Source organism: Gymnoscopelus braueri (assembly GCF_963280865.1).
Source record: "Gymnoscopelus braueri genome assembly, chromosome: 11".
Taxonomy (NCBI): Eukaryota; Metazoa; Chordata; class Actinopteri; order Myctophiformes; family Myctophidae; genus Gymnoscopelus; species Gymnoscopelus braueri.
In genome coordinates, this window is record NC_137613.1 from 38,697,858 (window position 1) to 38,718,555 (window position 20,698).

Below are 20,698 nucleotides of genomic sequence, written 5' to 3' on the forward strand. Positions count from 1 at the left end.
CCATTGTACTCAATTGATCAGTAATCTATATCCACCTTTGAAACAGTAATCAGAAATCTATATCCATGTCTTTTCAACAACCTCTGAAACAGTTATCAGTCATCTATATCCATGTCTTTTCAACAACCTCTGAAACAAAGGTTCCTAAACATACAGAATGCTTTACTATCCTAACAAAGGGTTGGCAGCAGGGCATCAAACAACACATGCTCATATCAATTCATCTCTCTTTCTATCCCTCTGTCTCTGTCTGTCTTCCATGCGTTTTATAGAAAGAGAGTGACCAGCAGATCTCAGTGCAGGTGGAGGGCAGTCTGACCTCATACACGCAGACCGGCCTGGCAGCAGGCCAAGAGTACAGCGCTACCATCACAGGAGAGATCGACGGCAGGATGGGCGAAGGCAGCTCTGCAGACTTCATGACCCGTTGAGTTTCTTTCATTCACTTTTGTGCCTTTTTATTTACCTATAGAGACACTATAGGAGATACTAGGACCAAAATAGACCACGCTGTCTATTTTGACAGCAGCAAGCAAATCACAGTTGAACTGTGATCTCAACCACTTGAACCCTATTCTGGGGGTTTAACTGTCGGTGAAAATAGCCGATCTACAAGCTCACAGCGTGTTGCGTTGTGACGTGTTTTGAGCTTGTAGATCTGCTATTTTCAGCTAATATATTTAGTGAAGAGGGAGAAAGTCGTGGGCTTACTGTGGACCCCTGAGGCACTCCGGGCAAGGCTAACTAGGGGTTCAGGTGCTTGAAAAAATAATTCTCAGAAGGACCCTCACTGCACTGATGGGTTTTCCTTTGAATAACAACAGCATTGTTTTTTTGTTTTGAAAGATTTATGAAAATTCTACTCCACCTCTTCCACTCTTATCACCTCACCATCTGTTTTGGAGTGTTTGTTGTTGGGCAGTGGTTGTGTAACAGTTAGAGAAGTTGATTTGCGATGGAAACATTGACAGTTCAAATCCCTGAACTTCCTGGGAAACTCCGAGAACGAGTCTCATCCATTGGCTCGACTTAACTCTAAGCTTGGAATTCAGCTCAAGAGCCAACTGTACAAAAGTTGTTGCACTCTGTTGCTCCCAAATGTGTGTGTGCATGTGTGTGTGTGTGTGTGTGTGTGTGTGTGTGTGTGTGTGTGTGTGTGTGTGTGTGTGTGTGTGTGTGTGTGTGTAACACTCTGTTTGTGGAACTACACCCCTGGGCGTGTGTGACCTGATTAGCCACATGAACACTAGCATCCCTATTTTGGGGAAAACATTGGGCGAAAATAGCCTATCTCAAGCTCAACACGCATTGTGGATAGGCTACTTTCAGCAAAGAGTTTTGGTGAAGAGGGAAAAATGTGCAAATGTATAGAGCCCTGGGGGACCCCAGTCAAATAAGTATAATAGGGATTAAGTGGGTAAATATGGGCTAAAAAGTGTGTTTTTTATTTTTTATTCTTTATTTTTTGCAACAGTGCAATAAAATTATTTCAATCTATTCCTCAATTGTAGGTACCACCGGTTTCGACCACTTTCTAGTGAGACATTTCTTAATGGTGGTCACTTAACATTATTTCAAATAAATACCTGGCCTATCCTATACCTATTTGCCTCAAATTCCCAATCTACTTGAGACAGGTCAGTTTTGAATTTCAGTCTATTCTGTGTCTGCCTGTCATTCTTGTACAGAAATATCCTTCTTCTCTTCCACCCAGTCATCTCCAGCCCCACAAACCTTCAGGTCGTCAAGACAACCACCACTTCTGCAGTCGTCCAGTGGGAGCAATCGCAGGGCGAGATTGACAGGTACAGATTGACAGTCTCGCCCCATGATGGAGTTGGGAGTGGCCCAGAAATGACCCTCCCACCTGAAAGAACCTCTGCCCAGATCGATCAGCTGGAGGCGGGGCGTTTGTATGACATCATGCTGGTGGCAGAGAAGGGCCAAATGATAAGTGAACCTGCCACTACCCAAGCTACTCCAGGTGAGTTGCAGTATATACCGATGGATAATAGTTACTAATATCTGAATATTATAGTGAAGAATGATCTATTGTTAATTAACACAAGGTAATTTATATTTGTTTGCACATCCCCCCAGATACACACGCACACGCGCGCTCTCACACACACACACACACACACACACACACACACACACACACACACACACACACACACACACACACACACACACACACACACACACACACACACACACACACACACACACACACACACACAATAGTGTCTTAAATATATGCATTTCATCAGTGAGGTCAGGCCATAGCTTAGCCAGGCCAGCAATGTGTCGAGGTGTCCCTGAGCAAGACACTCAACCCCTATCTGCTCCCCCTCCCCGTCCCTCGGTCAGCCATCAGCTGGGTGAAACTGAAAAAAAATTCCCCCGCGGGAAAGTAGGTCTAATTATTAATTACCACAGGGTCCGCTACAGCGCCCCCTGGAGCATTTTTTCTACATGTTTTTATTTTATTTGTATCCAATAATTTTTTTGCCCTTTCCTCCCCAATTTAGTCGTTATGTGAATAAATTCCTCCTACTGCTTTCCGCTGCTGTTGTACCCTACTAGCTCACCACTCACCTACCAGTGAGTAGCCCCCACTGGGAGGATGTAGTAGACCCTTCATCCTACTCCTCCCGCTCAACATTCCCTGCTGACAGGTGCCACCCCAGCCCGTAGGAGTACATGCAGTGACAAATATCACCCTCTCCCACCCAGCTTTCCTCCCCCGAAAACAGGCCAATTGTGTTCGTATAGACGCTGGGTCAAGCCGGATGCACCTCGGTAGATTCAAACCCTCCCCGGTGGTGGGCAGGTCTTTACTCTTGTACAACCCGCCCTATGTGTTTCCTTTTTTCATTGACCAGTGCCCTATTTTATACCAGGGCACTGATTTATGTGCAAAGGTAGCGAAAATAGCCGATCTACAAGCTCACAAGTAATATTAGAACTCACACAGAGAGAAAAACATGTGAACACAGAAAGAAAGCAAAGGTGAACTTTGAAGTAGAAAAACTTTATTAAAGGGGGTGTAAGTGATATTTTTTCAGTAAACAGAAAATACATTTTCCGTTCGGGATACCAATTTTATCCAATCAGGGGAGAGAATTCATACAGGATAAACAAGTGAAATTGGAAGTGATGACACAAAGTGAGTATACAAAATTAGAACAGGAACTAGAACTGGAAGCTGCTAATGATCGTTATGGGGTTCTCTCTCATTCTCCTGTCCAACCGTTCGTCCGTCCATCTGTCCGTCTTATGATCAAGAGTCAAGACGTATCAGTCAGATATTATGTATTCCATTCAAATTGGCTATGACCGCCATAGCGGGTCCTGGATAGGCAACCCAACCTGGCGGAGACCTGCGCTCCGAGGAGCACACTTTTTTTTACAAACATACATATATCACTTACACTCCCTTTTAATAAAGAACAGATGGGAAGTGGCCTGTCTGCTTTGAAAAACAGTATAAATACTGTATCTATAATTACTGGTATAATTCAACCCATCCATATAAAATAAAAGGAAAAGAAATGCGTTCCCATCCTATGTGAGGCCAGCCTTGCCTTGCTGCTGCACAGTGTATCCCAGTGCAAGCTAATATGTACAGACACCTCATTAGTCACTGGAACACATTATATGAAACTTATTTTAACGAAGACAAATGTTGTGAAAGTTAACGATCTGAGGTGTGAACTTTACACAAAAACCATACCAGATGAAAGCTGAGCCCTTTCTCTCTTATTCATAAGACATATGTTCAATACAATATTAATACATTTTTTAATTAATATCATCTGATTTCTTTGTCCTGGAGAAGGTCATTATATTCTCTCCCCAACAGCCAGCCTTTGAACAGCTACTGATGATTTGTCCTGCAAACTCCTCCAAACAATTCAATGAAAGATTGCAGTTTCTTTGAAGAACAATAATCATATTTTCACTTCTTTGCAGGTACCATATGGACACCAGTGACCTAAATTATTTATTTAATTATTATTATTATTATTTAAATAATAACATACTGTACCAAACTGAGAAAGCAGGTTCACTAAAAGTCATTCAACAGTTTCATTATGCTTCTAACAATATTCATTTTCCTAATTAGAACCAGCATAGAACAACAACTTTTGATTCCACATGCTACCTCCATTTACACCTGTAGGGAAGGCGTGGTCCCTGGTTACTACAGCAACCGTATCCACACAGGTGACGCTGGCGCCAGGACGAGACATCAATGGCAAAGGCCAAGCATTGCACGTGACACCTGACGACACGGCCCCCGACCAAAAGGGGAGAAGTGGAGACGCAAGTGGACGAGATTCACCCAGAGGTGCTGTTGTTGAGCCCAAAGGGGCTGCCGCCAATGTAACAGCAAGAAGAAAAGTGTTCACAAGAAATGGCGCAAAGAAACCAATTGGCCCTGGCTTGTTCCGACTTAACGGAACCAGACTTGGACCTGGAGGGAGACAGTTTGGGCCTGGTCCTCTGAAAAAGCTTCCAGCCAGGAAACCATTAGTGGGGATAAAGGAAAGGACCCCACTAGACACTGAAAGCCGGAAACCAGGATTGCCAACTACAGGAGACAAAGTGCTAGCATTGACAGTGAAACAGTCTGGCATAAAGACATCAAGCACTGAGAGAGAAGATGATGAAAATCCTACAAAGATAACACCAGCTGGGATCAATTCCGGAACTGATGTTCAAAGCAGCTCCTCAAAGCCAACAGTTAGTCATGATTCAGAGGAGCAATCAGCAGAGGTTGGAATGAAAACCAGAGAAAGTGCAACGGGGACTGAAGCAGAGGGTGTGGTACACCCCGTGTCATCAGAGCACAATGGGACTGTTCCTAACAATGGAAAGTGTTTAAACAAAATTAAAGTGTCACATTTCAAGCTGCCCCTCAAAGATAGAGTCAGCGGGGGTAGGGCGGATGGGGCATCGACTGAAGGTGGCCCTTCGTTTGACACACAACCCAGTTCTTCTGAAATGGATGAAAGCGGTCTTAATATACCCGGAAAAGAGCATGACAAAGAGTCGTCCTCAAGTTTGGAGCCCTTATCAGCCACAGGACGAGATACTTTACATCAGCTCCTGACAGACACTTTTGATGGTTTGAAGATTAAGACGTTCTCTGTGCATCTGTCGCAACCGTCTGGCCTTAATTTGGATGCAGATTCGATGAGGCAGCAGATATTAAAGGGTCTGGCACCATTATCATCATCATCAGCAGCTTCCTCTTCTTCATTATCATCATCTTCACGGACATCATCATTGTTACCATCATATTTGTCACCACACTCATTATCTTCTTCATCAACCTCACCATCACCACCACCATCAGTACCATTGTCATCCTCAACTTCATCAGCATTAACATCACTTTCTCCAACATCATCTTCTTTGTTAACTTCTCCATCATCATCATCATCATCATCATCATCATCATCATCCTCATCATCACATGTCTCAGACATATCAGACATGGGGAATAAACCAAAGGTTGCCAAAATCACAAATGATGAAAGGATTACAGCTGGGGGGTCACTTGGAACCAAACAAAACCAAACGCACACCCTCAGAGAAGGGGGTGTACCCCCATTCCGTCGCCTTCCTGCAAAAGGTGGCTATCCATATCGCCCACACCCAAATGGGTCACCTTTTCAAAACAGGACCCAGACAAATTTAAGACCTCCCCCCCGTCGCTTTCAGCCCAAAAATGCAGAAAGGAAAGACACAGATCACGGATCTTCAAGTGAATTACCATATCAATCTTCATCATCTTCCTCCAGTTCAAAAGAGTCTTTTACAGTTGATGATAGTGCACAAGACAAGGACATGAGAACAGATAGGTCAGGGGAAATAAAAATTGTGTCACTTGGACTTGGACGAAACCAGACAAAACCTTGGAGAGGTGGCTCAATCCGCCGTCCTCCACCAAATGGTGGGTACCCACATCGCCTTCAACCACATATGCGACCGTTTCAAAACAGGACACATCCAAATTCGAGGACCCCATATCGCACCCTGAAACCTGCAATTCCTGAGACAGACACAGAGAGGAAAGAGATAACTTCAACTGAATTACCCTCTTCCTCATCATTAGAAGAATCATTTTCAGTTATTGACAGTGAAAACTTGAAGCGTACAAGCAGTGAAAGTGAAGGCGTGACACAAGTTATGTCAATTGAAGCTAAACAGAACCAGACAAGAACTTTGACAGCAGGGGTGCCTCCAATACACAGTCCTTCCCCTAAAGTTGGCTATCAAAGGAGACCACACCCAAACATTGGATCTGTCCAGAACCGAACCCGTCCAAACTTGAGACCCCCTCATCATCCCTCCCCACCTTTTAACCCTGAAATGGAGACAGAGAAAGAGGATGTGTCCTCCAGTGAGATACCATTCCCTGTATCTTCATCTTTTCCTTCCAAACAATCACATCCAGTTGAAGGAACAGAGCAAGAAGGTCATGCAAGTAGAGACAGAGAACGTACGACTACAGTTGTGTCAATTGGTCCAAAACACAATCAGACTGTGAGAATGAATGGAAAACCTCCATTCTACCGCCAACCCCCCAATGGTGCCTTCCCAAAGCGTACCCACCCATATCTGGCCCGTTTTCAGAACAGGACCCGTCCAAACTTGAGGCCACCTCATCACCCACAGAAAGGCCCGCTGCGTAAGCCTCTCCAATTAGGAGGTGATGACGGTACAACTGAAATACAAACCATCCAATCGGGTGAAGTAGATGCCAACCATGGAATCCAAACAACCCAGTCAGGCGAGAGGGAAACCAAACTTGTAAATCAAATTAACTTATCAGGTGAGGAGGGAGCTATTCACAAGGACAGCGTCACACACACTGGCTCTGACCGTGACTCCAGCACTGAGGGTGACAGTGTGAACACGCGCACTGGGAGTACAGCTACAGCTCGACCCACAACCAAAGTCTCCCCTGATACAATGAACCACAGAGCCTTGAAACCAGACTCACCCCTGAAGAAAACAATTTTACCGGGGAGAAAAAGAACACAGGGTCACACCCAGATGAGAAACAACACTGCTGTGAGCCAAGAGGGAGAGGATTCCAAAACAGCTCATCCTGGAAGCCCAAAGGGCCAAGTGAGTGAAATCAAAGACTTGAGAATTGGCGGGTCCAGCAAGTTACATGGTTCAGAAGATTCTCTTTCTGAAGACACTGTGGGGGAGCCTCTAGACTATGTGGGGGTGAGGAACGTTGGCTCAGATGGGTTCACGGTTGTCTGGGATGCACCTGAGGGAAAGTACACAGACTTCATTGTGACCAGGAAAGATCAAGATGTAAAAGGTGACCAACCAAAGGGGGTTAGTGAAGAGCGAGGGAACGAGGAAGATGCAGGAAGAGGGAAGGCAGGAAAGAACGGCCTACGAGAGGAAAGTACTATGCCTGTAAATGACAAAAGGCCCACTACTGGGGTCCACGGAAGCACAACAGCCGAGCCTTCTACGGCAAGTGACAAAACCGTCACCAAAGTTGTTCCTGGTACTGCTCGTTCCTGCCAATTTGAGAATCTCCCTCCACAGACCCCCTTCACCATAACCCTACTAGGAAAGGGGCCCGGCCTTCTCTCCAAGCTACACAAGCTTGTCATCAGCACAGGTACAAGACCCTGGACTGTAAAAACATCTTAAATCACTGCTTTTCATATTTACAATTTAGCCATTAAGCTGATGTCCAAAGTGAGCAGGTAAGGCTTCATTCAGTATTGTTCAAGGGCATATTATCTGTTATAGGAATCATAACACTGGGACAAATTGCTTCTGTGCAAGGCAACAACATATTTGTTTTAATATCACACCACCAGATACAGCACAAACTATAGACCAGTAGTTTTCATCTATAGTCTTTTGACTGCTGGTTTTCCCCAGGACCATAGTTGAAAACCTGTGCTTTGAATTACACTTTAATGTCTCCCCTATTTTGTGGTCTTCTAAAAGCACAGTTATCTGTTAAAAAGTCCTGTTGTCTTGAGAGGCGCACTCACACTACTCACACAAATGCTGCTTCAATGTCCATCTGTCCATGTCCACCTCAAGAGCTGTGTGCTCTTGAAAACTGTAAATTCTTACATTACAGTATCAGTGATCTCATTTAACACATGTTCTCATTTAATCAGCTGCTCATTGACACTGTAACATTTGTTTGTATGTTTATTTGTTTGTTTCAATAAATTGTTGTGCTTGGCAAGGCTGAGGGCTTTTTAATCCAAGCCATGTTCTGTTGCTTTGATTATGCAGGTTTTCATTCTAACCAAGCATTACATCAGCTGATTTCAGCTGATTTCACCCAAACCTGAGATGGGGTGGATTCATTGAACTTGAAAAGCAGTTATTTGTTGTCTTAACCCTGTGTTTTATACATTTATTCTTGAATTTCTGTGAATCCATGACCTAGCCTTCTGACATTCATGAAGCAACAATCGTAATATTCATTCATTCATTCATTCATTCATTCATTCATTCATTCAGTCATTCATGCAGCCAACCATTCTGTGATCTGATGTCGTGAACCAAATTTAAGCAAACACTCAACAGACATGTTTGGTGAATGAGAAGATTGATAAGATGAGACAAAACATAATTTATCCAAATGTGGAAAATGCCAAATGTTTATTTAATTTAAAACATCTCTGTTGGATGCTGGCTCAGTTTTGGGGATTGACATCAAATCACTGATCTTTTCAAACACATTCAAATCAATTCATTCATTGTTGCTCTGGTCTTCTCTCACTCAGGGTAAGCTAATTGTCAGCCAGCTTCACTGACTCTCGCCCACTTCACCTCTCACCCCAACCCCATGGGTAAGACCATGATTGGTCAATACATTTGGTCTGTCTGCATCTCTCCCAACTAAGACCCAATTTGAAATGTGCAGATTTTAATCCTATGAGTTCACAAGTAAATTAACAAATGAAGGAATGTCAAAGGAACCATTTATACATGGGTCTGAATGTCTCGTAATTGTTAAGTATTATAATTGAAGAGTTTGTATCCAAAAATTGGTATTTGTTTTGCAGAAAAAATACTCACCACCAGTTGATCATTCATTTTGTTAACTACAGAGGTTTTGTTCTGTAAAAATGTTTGGACCAACTATTGTTTCAAAATGTGCTATAATTTATTTTCTTTCCTTTTATTTTTTTGCATTAGCTATTTTATCTAAATAGTAATACTAAGTGTAATTTTTTTATGCGGTCTATCTCATTTTTGAACAAACCCTCAGTTTCAGAGGACAATGAATCAGAATCTATGGGACTCAATTCAGACTCAAGGTTGAAAATCTGTTTCCAAATCACATTTCTTGTCACGAATATAATTCTACACTTTTAACTCTTTGAGTTTTTGTGTCAAATTAATACCGGGATGAATTCCGTCGTTCATCCTGATAACTGTTTGAAAATGTCTTCCACACTTTTTTTGTCTTAACGCCCCATGTGTCTTCTTTTCCGCTATCTTCTTTTCAGGACTGAAAGACCAGCTAACTGTTACAATCTCATTATTTTCTCCTTTGCTGCTTTCCAGGATCCATTGTCTGCATTTAGCTGTGACAATGTTTGTCTGTATATGCCATGTATACTGTATATATGTTTGCACTGTACATATATACACACATTGATCTCACTGGAGCACTAATAGCAGCTGTGTGAATTAATACTTAAGGTTAGTATGACACATGCAGTGTATAGGTAGAGTAGCACATGTTTTACAGTATTCTGTCTTTCATTCTTTTTGTGACTCTTTACTTCCCGACCAATCTCTTTGTTATTGTTACTTTAAAAAATATATATTTTTATCTTTTATTTCTCCATTTGTTCTTTCTTTCTTCCTTCTTTTGTGTTCCCTTTCCTTGTTACTTCACCTGCCATTGTTTCCCCTCTCTGTACTTGATTCCTTATTTCCTACATTCCTTTTCTTCCTTTAATTTCATTTTCTGGCTGTATTACTTTCAACCCTGTCTCTTTTTATCCTCCACTCTTTGCTCACCGTCTCCTCTGTTCCGTCCAGGTCCCGAACCTCCATCCAACCTGGTGTTTAGTGAGGTGACAGAAAACTCTCTCACCGTGTCCTGGACTAAGCCCAAAAACCATGTTGATGCCTTCAAGGTCACCTACATGCACACAGAGGAAGGCAAGGACACAAACACATGATAAACACACATCAACTGTGTTTTTAAAAAGTGTTATACAAATACAGTTTATTATTATCAAAGGTTGAGTGAGTGGTTGAGAACTCCACATCCAGTGCCTATTGATGGCATAGTGGTTGGGATGCTGCAGTACCCTCCCGTTTGTGTACACGAAGAAGAAAAATAGAGTGCCTTGTCTTTACTTTTTTCTGGACACAAACACATTTATTGCCATGCAGGATACAGTTCATCTGTATTAGCAATTGTATTAGAACACTGTAAAATCCTGAGTGTCAATTTAGTATACAAATGTAACCAAATGGACCCTTAAGTGTTTATTTACGTAGGTATACTCTCAGAGTTAAATTAACACTTAGGATTAACTGTCAACTTGCATCAGCAATAATTGTACAAGCAATCAATCGCTCTCTTTCTCTCAGGCGAACCAGTGTCTGTGTCAGTGGATTCTGGGGATTCTACACTCGACCTTTCACAGCTCTCCCCTGGCTCCTCTTATGAGATCAGTGTTATCTCTGTCCTCGGATTGGACGAGAGTGACCCCATTAAAGATTTTACCATGACATGTAAGTAGCATTTACAATCAGGGTTTTGCCTTCTCCTTTTTTTTCTTTAATTCGTGTTATTCCGATTTTTGTGGAAAATTAGTAATTTGTATTGAAAAATGTGAAATTGGGGTCACCCTGGTGGCATACCACATTTTATATAAACTGTAATAAACTATAATAAACTGTATCTTATTGCATGATCAACTAGAAATATTTCACTCAATAGAATCAGGGCCGGCGCGTCCATACAGGCGACCGCCTAGAGCGGCAGTTTGGAGAGGCGGAAAAAAAGTAAATCGGTAAAATCAGAATTAAATAACATAACCCTAACCTAACCCTAATCCTAACCCTAAAACCGAAATAAAGTAGCCAAAAACGTATCATAATCCGCCCAAAACCAGAAAAAAATTGCGTGCGGGCAAGGGACCGCCGCATCAGAGGAATCTCGCCTAGAGCGCTGATCAGCCTAGAACCGGCACTGAATAGAATGCATACCTTCACAAATGCTATGCAATTTGCCATTTCTGCCTGAGATATGACCAATTATGCCGTTTTGACCTTGACCTTTTACCCCAAGTTAATAATCTCTTTGGGGCATCCTGTTGATCATTCCCACCAAGTTTCATGAAAGTCTGCCTATTGCGTTCTTGAAAGGTTAAAGCTCTATAGTAATCATATAGACTCAATAGTATAGAGTGTTTGTTCAGTAACAGGGCTCACCAATTTCATCCAATCAGGAGAGAGAGCTCATTCATCAGCTTCATTTTTATAGTGTTCCTATTTTGTCTGCTCATTTTTGTTTCTTCGCCCACAGTTTCACTTGTTTATCCTGTCTATGAGTTATCTCTCCTGATTGGATCAAATTGGTGTCCTGACCTGAAAATGTATTTTCTGTTTGATAAAGAGCTGGAGAGACATGGAGACCCTGTTGCTGAACAAACATCTTCAATGATTACAATCACAATATAGAGATATTTTACACTTATTTTAGCAACAAAACAATAAAACACAGTATTTTGTGTATTTCATGTAGATGACTATTCAGTTCTATGTGTTTTAACTGTATATCTGTCAAAAATCATATTGTGTTGTAGCCTTGTATTTGCACTTAGTTTTGTGTGTGTTTTTCATTTTTTATGGCCCCTGATGGCTGTAGCAGGTGGCGGATCTTGGAAAGATCTATGCATTTTTATATTTTCTCTGAGGGCTTCTCTGTTTTTGGATCTGCATCAGCCCTCTGCACCGTGTCAAAACACTTTGAGTAAATTCCAACAGACTTTGCTTAAGTCATATTGATGAATGGAAAGCCTTTGGGATTTTACAATGTGGTAACAAGTCCCGATAAACTCTCTCTATCTGTCTGTCTCTCTTTCTGTTTCTAACTATCCCTCCGTCTCCCTCTTTCTCCCTGACTCCCTCTCTGCCTCTGTTCATCTCCTCTCTCAGTACCTGACCCGCCAACAGACCTAAAGGCAATCAACATCACTGACTCCAAAGCCCTGTTGTTGTGGCGACCAGCACTGGCAAGGGTTGACAAGTACTCCATCGTGTATGGCTCAGGGAAAGGTAGGAGAGCGATGGATGTTTGCTATCATTATAACCATAAGGCGATCTGAACTCATACATAATCTAGAGGTTACAGAAGTACGCTTTAATGACACCACAATGTTGACGGTTATAATCCCTCTGGAAGAATCTGGGTTGGAGAAAAAGGGAAGGAAACGGCAAACTGGGGGTATTTAACTCACAGTTTCTCCATTACAGCCAACTGTAATAAATAGACAGACAGAGAGGCAGGTGCTCTGGCAGACACACTTTCTGACTGACTGACTGACTGACTGACTGACTGACTGATTGACTGATTGATTGACTCATTCATTCACTCACTCACTCACTCACTCACTGACTGATTGTTTATAAACTGTCATGTACATTAATCCCCCCCCCCCGCCCCCCAGGGTCAGATATAAGGATCACAGTGTCAGGAAACGCAGCGGAACAGCCTTTGAAAGGCCTGGAAGGATCAACCACCTACACTGTAACTATAACTAGCCAACTGGGCAAGCTGGAGAGCTCACCTGCTAGCACTGCCTTCACTACGACCAGCGGTCAGTAGAACGAACACACACACACACACACACACACACACACACACACACACACACACACACACACACACACACACACACACACACACACACACACACACACACACACACACACACACACACACACACACACATTCACTGGCACTGCCACTATCATAAGCTAGCTATAGTAGGAAGCCTGGTGGGATGTATTTTCTGCTTCTGCTACAATGCACTGCTACCAGAAGTACCATATAAACACACACATAGTGTACACACACACACACACACACACACACACACACACACACACACACACACACACACACACACACACACACACACACACACACACATACACATACACATACACATACACATACACACATACACACATACACACACACACACACACATTACAGTCATTTAGCAGACATTACATTACATTAATGTTCAATAACCACTTGTCTCTCTCTCTCTTTCCAACAGGGTCTGGAGGAGACGTGCCGCGTGAACTCCAAGCCAGCCAGGTGACCCCACGCACAGCACTGTTGTCATGGAAACGGCCCCCGACTGCTGTGGGCAGCTACAGGTTGACCTATCAGACGGAAGGACAGGAGATGAAGGTGAGAGACATGCGCATTGGTTAACGCACATGCTAACTTACCTGTAGGCTACCATAGTACAGTAGTCAGTAGTTAGGCTAGAGATCCTTTCAGTGACTCAATTCACTGCAAACACGCAGAAAATCCCTGGGTGTTAAAATCATACTGTGGAACCGTTTCGACCGTTTTCACTGATATATATTTCACAATAACCATTCCACATAAATGTGTTTTTCTCAAAACACTATTAAACATTACTTTTATTTGAGTTGAGACTCACTATAAATGATGTATGCACCAGAAATGTACCAGAAATGTATTTATTTGTGTATTTTAACGTAAGTAAATACAGTTTCTGACAACTTGTTGTTGTGTTCCAAAATCCTCAGTCACTAGGAAATATGTTCTTGGTTGTTTGTATTTTTTAAGATGTCTTCCCCGTTCTCCCTCTCTACAGGAAGTGATTGTTGACGCCACAGTCACAGAGTATAAGTTGGCGAAGCTCCACCCTGGTGCTAAATACACAGCCTCGCTGCAAGCAGAGAGTAGAGGAATCTACACTGGTGCTATATCTACTGAATTCACCACAGGTAAACAAGGAGGCAAATTATGCCTCTAATGTGAAACTGCCTATGAAAATGATGCCTGTCGATTGGAACTAAATGTTCCACTGCTGGCCTGGAATCAGATCCTGGAATACAAGAACGCTCGCCCCAAAACACGCTCGCCCCGGGTCTAATCCGGCGGTAATCCGGCGGTAAAACTATGCTTAACCCTAAACGTATTCCTAACCTTAACCTTAGTAAAACGATTACAAGAATACAAGAACCACTGGGGGCGAGTGGTCTGCAAAAGAAATGGGGGCGAGTGTGCCTTGGGGTGAGGGTTCCTGTTACCAGATACTGCCAGAGAAATCAGCCGTGTGCCTTCCTCTGCACTTATGTCTCTCTCTCGCTTTTCCTGCTGTTCGTCTCAGTAAAATATTTTTGACAAAGTGGGCTATCCACAAAATGAATTACCAGAATAGCAACTTTGATTCTTTCTCTCATCTGTTCTCACACTATTATTTTCCCTCTCTCCTCTTGCTGCCTTGTCCCATCTTTGTTTAATTTTTTTGTCTCATCTTCCTTTCCCTCCAACCATCCTTCCATCTCTCCCTCCCTCCTCCACCCCTCGTGCCCTCCATCCCTGCACATATCCATCCATCCCTCCCTCCATTGCATCTCTCCGTCAGGTACCCTGCGATACCCATTCCCTACAGACTGCTCTCAGGAGCTACTGAATGGCATCAGAGAGTCTGGGGAGGCTGAGATCTTCCTCATGGGCAGACCTGGCCCTTCTGTGATGGTCTACTGTGACATGGAGACAGATGGAGGAGGCTGGACGGTAACGTGACCTTAGTGTTTAAGTCAGGCATACCCTAAAAGTTTTTTTTTTTTGTCCTTGTGCTTGCCGATGGCGTAGCAGTGGGTTTGGCTCACTTGAATTAGGCACCACAGCCTTCTCTCCTGTATCTTCTTTACTCTATCTCCTACTGTCTGTCTCTGTCCCAAAAACAACAACAACAAAAAGGACACAAGAAAAACAGCAGGGAGCAGACTGCCCTCTCTCCCTTTGACTTTTTTTATCACATTGAATTTCAAGACATTTGTGCTTAAGTGAGAATCCTGTTGGTTTGATAGCAATTGATAGCCACTGTGTGTGTGTGTGTGTGTGTGTGAGTGTGTGTGTGTGTGTGTGTGTGTGTGTGTGTGTGTGTGTGTGTGTGTGTGTGTGTGTGTGTGTGTGTGTGTGTGTGTGTGTGTGTGTGTGTGTGTGTGTGTGTGTGTGTGTGTGTGTGTGTGTGTGTGTGTGTGTGTGTGTGCGCGTGTGTGCGTGTGCGCGCGTGCGCGTGTGCATTTGCAGGTCTTCCAGAGGAGAAAGGATGGTTCAGTGGATTTCTTCCGTGGTTGGAAGGACTATGTCCGGGGCTTTGGAGACCTGAGTGGGGAATTCTGGCTGGGTAGGACAGATGAAGCCATTCATCATAATGCTTTCCTTGCTCCATTCCTCCACCTCTCTCACTCTCTAATCCTCCGCTTTTTCCTCTCCTCCTCCCGTCCACTTCTCCCTCAATTTTCCACTCCTCCCTCTCTCTTTCTCTCTCTCCCTGTCTCTCTCCTCCTTCATTGAACACAACTGTTTTAGACCACCAGTGGTTTTCAAAGTGGGGTCCGGGGACCCCCCCAGGGGTCTTGAGGCGGTTCAAGGGGGTACCCAGGAAAATTAGTTAATTGAACACCATAATCAGTTTAACCACTTTAAGGGTATCTTATACTTATAAATTGCCGATCCACAAGCTCACAGCGCATCACAATGCGACTCGTTGTGAGCTTTTAGATCTGCTATATCTGAAACTCTTTGAAAAATCTACAAAAGATTTTAAACATTTGAAATCATTTAGAATTTTTTAAACACAAATCTCTTCAAATCTTTTCAGACGGAGGTCTGTGGCCAAATAAATATCAATTTGGGGGGTCCTTGACATGACAAAGTTTGAGAAGCACTGTTAAAAGACATCTCTCAACCCTAAATGGACCCAGAAATGTTCTGACAGGATTGCTTAAAGATGGCTATAACTAACACAACATTTGGGTCCCAGTGTGATACCAGTTGAGAACCACTTGTCTAAACCGTCTCAGTTCCTGTGTAAACAGTCCTTGCCGTGAGCAGTGCACTCGAATGCATAAACAGACTCACTGTTTGGCAAGAGAGTATGACACAACGCACAGCACCAACATATGAGAGGAATCAGTTTAATGTGGAAATTGAAGTCAACAGTGTAGCACAATTTTTGGCAGGTTAATGTTGAACAGGAGTTGGTAGTGGAGGGTCTATTTTTCTAACACAGCACGTCACCTGAATTAAATGGGTTTTGCAGTAGGTTCAGCTGCGTCAATAGTGTATCTTGGCTTAAAACCAGAAGATCGTCCATTTGAAGTTTTAGAACAGCTGGGAAAAGTTAGATGCTCTCCCCCTCCCTCATCACCTGTTGCAAAGGTGCCTCTGAGCAAGGCATCAAACATACCCCTAGTGCTTTAGTGGTGCTGCTAAGTGGTCAACTAACAGTTACTTGGCTTATTAGATACCGACTATACTGTTTCTTCCCCTCCAGGTCTGGACCATCTCCACAACCTGACAACCACGACTAAGATGGGTCTTCGTGTGGACTTGAGGGAGGGAGATCAGGCGGTGTTTGCCAAATACACAACCTTCCAGCTCGCCAAGAGGCACTACAAGCTGACAGTGGCGGGGTACAGTGGGACAGCTGGTGAGGAATCATGGAATAGAATAGAAAAGAAAAGAATAGCAAGGGACTATAGGCTCGGAAAATAAATACAAAACATTGGAGTACCACCAACGAAATGTAAAACTATCTCCTCTCCTCTCCTCTCCACATTCAGTCTGGCCCTCATTTATCAAAGTTGCACAGATCAAAAAACGGGCGTACGCAGAGATCGCCGCAATTGTCGGGATTTATCATTCTATCGTGCCTTTGACTTGTGCCTTTGGCACACTCAGATGTCACGTCTGGTCTGAGGACGTGTAGACTTTGGCTACACCTGTTTGTTCCATCGTAGACATGCGGAGCAGCATTGTCTGACCATCTGACAGGCATCTAAACATATGTATTCACTCCAAAAATGTATAGCTATAAAACTAATAAATAATACTTGTGGGGAAAAAGAAATTGTAAAGGCATACATCGACGATGTGTCATATGAAATTGTTAGGATATTTCCAAGTGTACAAGCAATGAAAATCAAGCAATTAAAAACAATATAACATATTTACAATGTTACAAGTTAGATACTTAATCATTCAGCCATTTCAACAGTGCTTTACTGGCTCTGTGTTAAGACATATGAGCGCATACATGCGAGAGGATTTGGGGGATTGCTGCGCTGGAATATTTTCATGGAGAGTGATGTCTCCCAACTTGGGTAGCCTACAGTAGGCTACTTTCTGGAGTTATGTGCAAGGATAGCCTACTGTATAAACCCTACGATCGAACAACGTAGGCCTACGGGAAACAGACAACGCGTAGGCTACTTATTATTTAATTCATGATTCAGGTTTTCGTTTAGGATATATCTTTACTTATGACTAAAAAAAAGAAGATGCATATATATATATATTCTTTTCTTCCCCAGACGCATTCTTCTGACATATCGTGACACCTTATAGTTGACTGGACTTGCGCTGTTTTGAATGTGGTCGTATTTTAGTTTTATTTGTGTTATTTCTTATTGAACGTTTCTGCGTCAGGTATCGGGGTGGTATGCAAATAGCATGTGCCATTCCGCGCGTATGATAGGGGTGTGTGCTGTGTAGCTGTGTGTGAATCCACGGAGATGATTGGTGGTATATCTTTCACATGTCGGAGAAGTTCCTCTTCTCGGCCGTATTCCGCTTCTTCATGTTGAAAAACAGGTGGGGTGAGGCTCCACCACATTTAGCAACAGCGGACAAATCTTACGCTGTGATTGGGTACACCTGCTTGATAAATCTCACGTGAACGTGGTCGTAAGCTGATTCCTGGGCTCGAATTTAAGCTGGTTTGTACGTTCCATTGATAAATGAGGGCCATTGTGTGCTTTATATAATTGTGCCATAACCACTGGTCTTTGAACAGTAATAGTCTCCTCTCCCTTAACCTCTGCTCCATCCTTATAGGTGACTCTATGACCTACCACAATGGCCGTCTGTTCTCCACCAAGGACCGCGACCCCTCACCTTTCATCACACGCTGTGCCATGTCCTATCGCGCAGGCTGGTGGTACAAGAACTGCCACGAGGCCAACCTCAACGGGCTCTACGGCATTGATGTTAAACACCAGGTACTACAAGAACACACAAATGTCAAACATGTAGCAGAGGGGATGGTCTATTATTTCAAGCACTACATTTTCTTAATGTAGTAAGGTGGTCTACAATCCCATCCCATCATTGCCCTCTTTCTGTGTGCTATGTCTTTCTTACACTGTCTCTGAACCAACTTTCCTGTTGTCTGCTTGGATGAAATATGTGGGGGAGTGAACATCCTGCTTTTCTTTAAAATAAACCAAATTGCTGACTTTTGTTGAATTTAGATCTTAGAACTTAAGTCTCTCAGGTTCAAGCAAGGTATCTGTTTCTGTGTGTTTCTGTCAGGGTATAATTTGGACCTCATGGAAAGGAAAGGAACACTCCATCCCCTTTGCTGAGATGAAGATGAGACCAGCTGCCTTCCACCCCCCTCCGGCCCAAGGATAAGGGATGATGAGAGAGTGGCAGACTGAAAGAGGTCTAGAATGAGAGACAAAGAGAGAGAGAGAGAGAGAGAGAATGGGAGAGGCTTTCTTCATGAACACGAGGGGCATATGAACAAACATGTATGAACTCATATGCACGGATGTGACAGTGGACAGTCAGATGCGCATGGAAAATTCATACACAGACACATCCACACAAATATCTATTCAGAGAGAGAGGGAGGGAGAAGTTACAAACACATGCATAACAAAAGGTGCTGTATGAATACACATATAAACCAAGCATCTAAAAGTTGCCTTGCTACCACTCCAGACAAGAGCGAGAAGACATATTTTTTAAATGTATGGTGGACAGTTATCAGTATGTTACTGTAGATTGTACAGTTTTCTCAGATTTCTTTTGTTTCCCAATTTTTGTATTCTCTACTCTTTACAGCAGGGCTGCACAAACCTTTTAGAGAAATAACATGTTACACTATGTTTTACTTTAAGTGTTGTGCTGGGAACAGTCAAGTTTAAATTATCCAAAATATATATATAAAAATAAACTTTTGCGCACAGTAATATCAGCACCAAACTATTGTGTAATCATTTAGCTGACACAATCAGTGAGTAGGTAGAGGACCAATGTACATGCCAAGGAAACTTCAACAGGACGCATGGCTGCAGCCGAACGATCCTCATCAGCATCTGAGCAGCCAACAGCTAGGTGAAGCTGAAACTGAATTTCCCCTATGGGATTAATAAAGGTGTACCTTTTTTTTTCTTACCTTCATTGTCTCAATGTTTTAATGCTCATGTGACATGACCAAGGCTTTTTAATCTTCTTTGTTGTGGAAAAGGAGGACCAAAACAAAACAAAATAAAAAATGTATAATAATTAAAAACACGGCTGTGATCATTTATAAAGGTGGTGTGTAATTATGTTTGTTATGCTCTTTAAAAACGTTTAGCAACCACTTCTCAAATAAATGTGCATCAAAATAGACCACTCTTTGGTACCCTAGAGGGTCAAAAGAAAAGCTTTATGTGGGGGGCCATATTGGGCCCTCGGGGCATAGTTTGGACTGCCCTGCTGTAAAACATTTTGCTGCCCATCATTCTAAGCTGTATATATATATATATTGTATGCACTGTCCCTTCATTATGATCATCATCATCACTGTGGAAATGAGCGGGTGAGTGATGGAGATTTCTGTTTGTACTTGACTTGGTTCCTCAGTGTTTGTCTGGTTGATTTGTTGTCTTTTTTATGTCCTTTAATTTTTATTTTATAGTTGTTGTTGTTGTTGTTTTTATGCCCCTGTTAATACAATAAAAAAGGTGGAAATTATAATTTAATTTCTGAATCCTTAAATACTTTTGTGCTGTCATACAGATTTGTGAATAAAGGTCTATATGGGCATTGTATTTAGTGTGAAGTTTCTGTGGTATTTCCCACCTCAATGCCCATCATTTGAATGAGAACAAACTAACTAATCATAGTCATTATATTATTTATTAGTGGTAGTGTTTCTATTATTTTTATCATTTGGTGAATATATTTATCACTGAAACGTTAATACTTTAATACTGAAAGTACAAGCATCTATACCCATTGTCAGCCTTCTGATTGATCCATGTTCTACCCGCCTTATGGTTGTTTATGTGGAATTTGCTAAAACATTTAAAAACATAATTTATGCCCAGTCAATATATACTGAGATGTTCCTTTTTACTGAGAGCAAGTTTAAAATAAGAATTGAATACACTAAATATCAAGACAAAGCAACTGAAGAACCCGTTATTTCAATGGTCGTGGATGGAGAGAAAGGATTTTTGTCCAACCAAGAAACAGCAACCAATGGGTGCGAAGAGGGGCACAACCACGAGCGGGACTTGACAAAGGGTCTGTGCTGTTGCCTGGAATATAGTGCACCCCAAATATCTGAGGAGGGAAATATCCCAATGTTAT

At 42.5% G+C, this 20,698-nt stretch overlaps 1 protein-coding gene across 2 annotated transcripts in view; it reads left to right on the plus strand.

Annotated features, from left to right (window-relative positions):
• Window positions 1-20,095, plus strand: part of tnxbb (tenascin XBb) — a 43,110-nt gene extending 23,015 nt beyond the window's left edge. Inside the window, exons 8-21 of one of the 2 annotated variants that reach the window (XM_080441338.1) lie at window positions 273-426; window positions 1,715-1,984; window positions 4,190-7,666; window positions 10,072-10,194; window positions 10,633-10,776; window positions 12,205-12,324; window positions 12,717-12,866; window positions 13,335-13,471; window positions 13,908-14,040; window positions 14,685-14,836; window positions 15,356-15,452; window positions 16,605-16,760; window positions 18,167-18,330; window positions 18,644-20,095. In XM_080441338.1, the coding sequence (XP_080297464.1) occupies window positions 273-426; window positions 1,715-1,984; window positions 4,190-7,666; window positions 10,072-10,194; window positions 10,633-10,776; window positions 12,205-12,324; window positions 12,717-12,866; window positions 13,335-13,471; window positions 13,908-14,040; window positions 14,685-14,836; window positions 15,356-15,452; window positions 16,605-16,760; window positions 18,167-18,330; window positions 18,644-18,745 (5,379 nt within the window). In that variant the 3' untranslated portion in view covers window positions 18,746-20,095. The remainder of the gene's footprint in view (window positions 1-272; window positions 427-1,714; window positions 1,985-4,189; window positions 7,667-10,071; window positions 10,195-10,632; window positions 10,777-12,204; window positions 12,325-12,716; window positions 12,867-13,334; window positions 13,472-13,907; window positions 14,041-14,684; window positions 14,837-15,355; window positions 15,453-16,604; window positions 16,761-18,166; window positions 18,331-18,643) is intronic. The other variant, XM_080441339.1, reaches the window with a different exon arrangement.
• The last annotated feature ends 603 nt before the right edge of the window (window positions 20,096-20,698 follow it).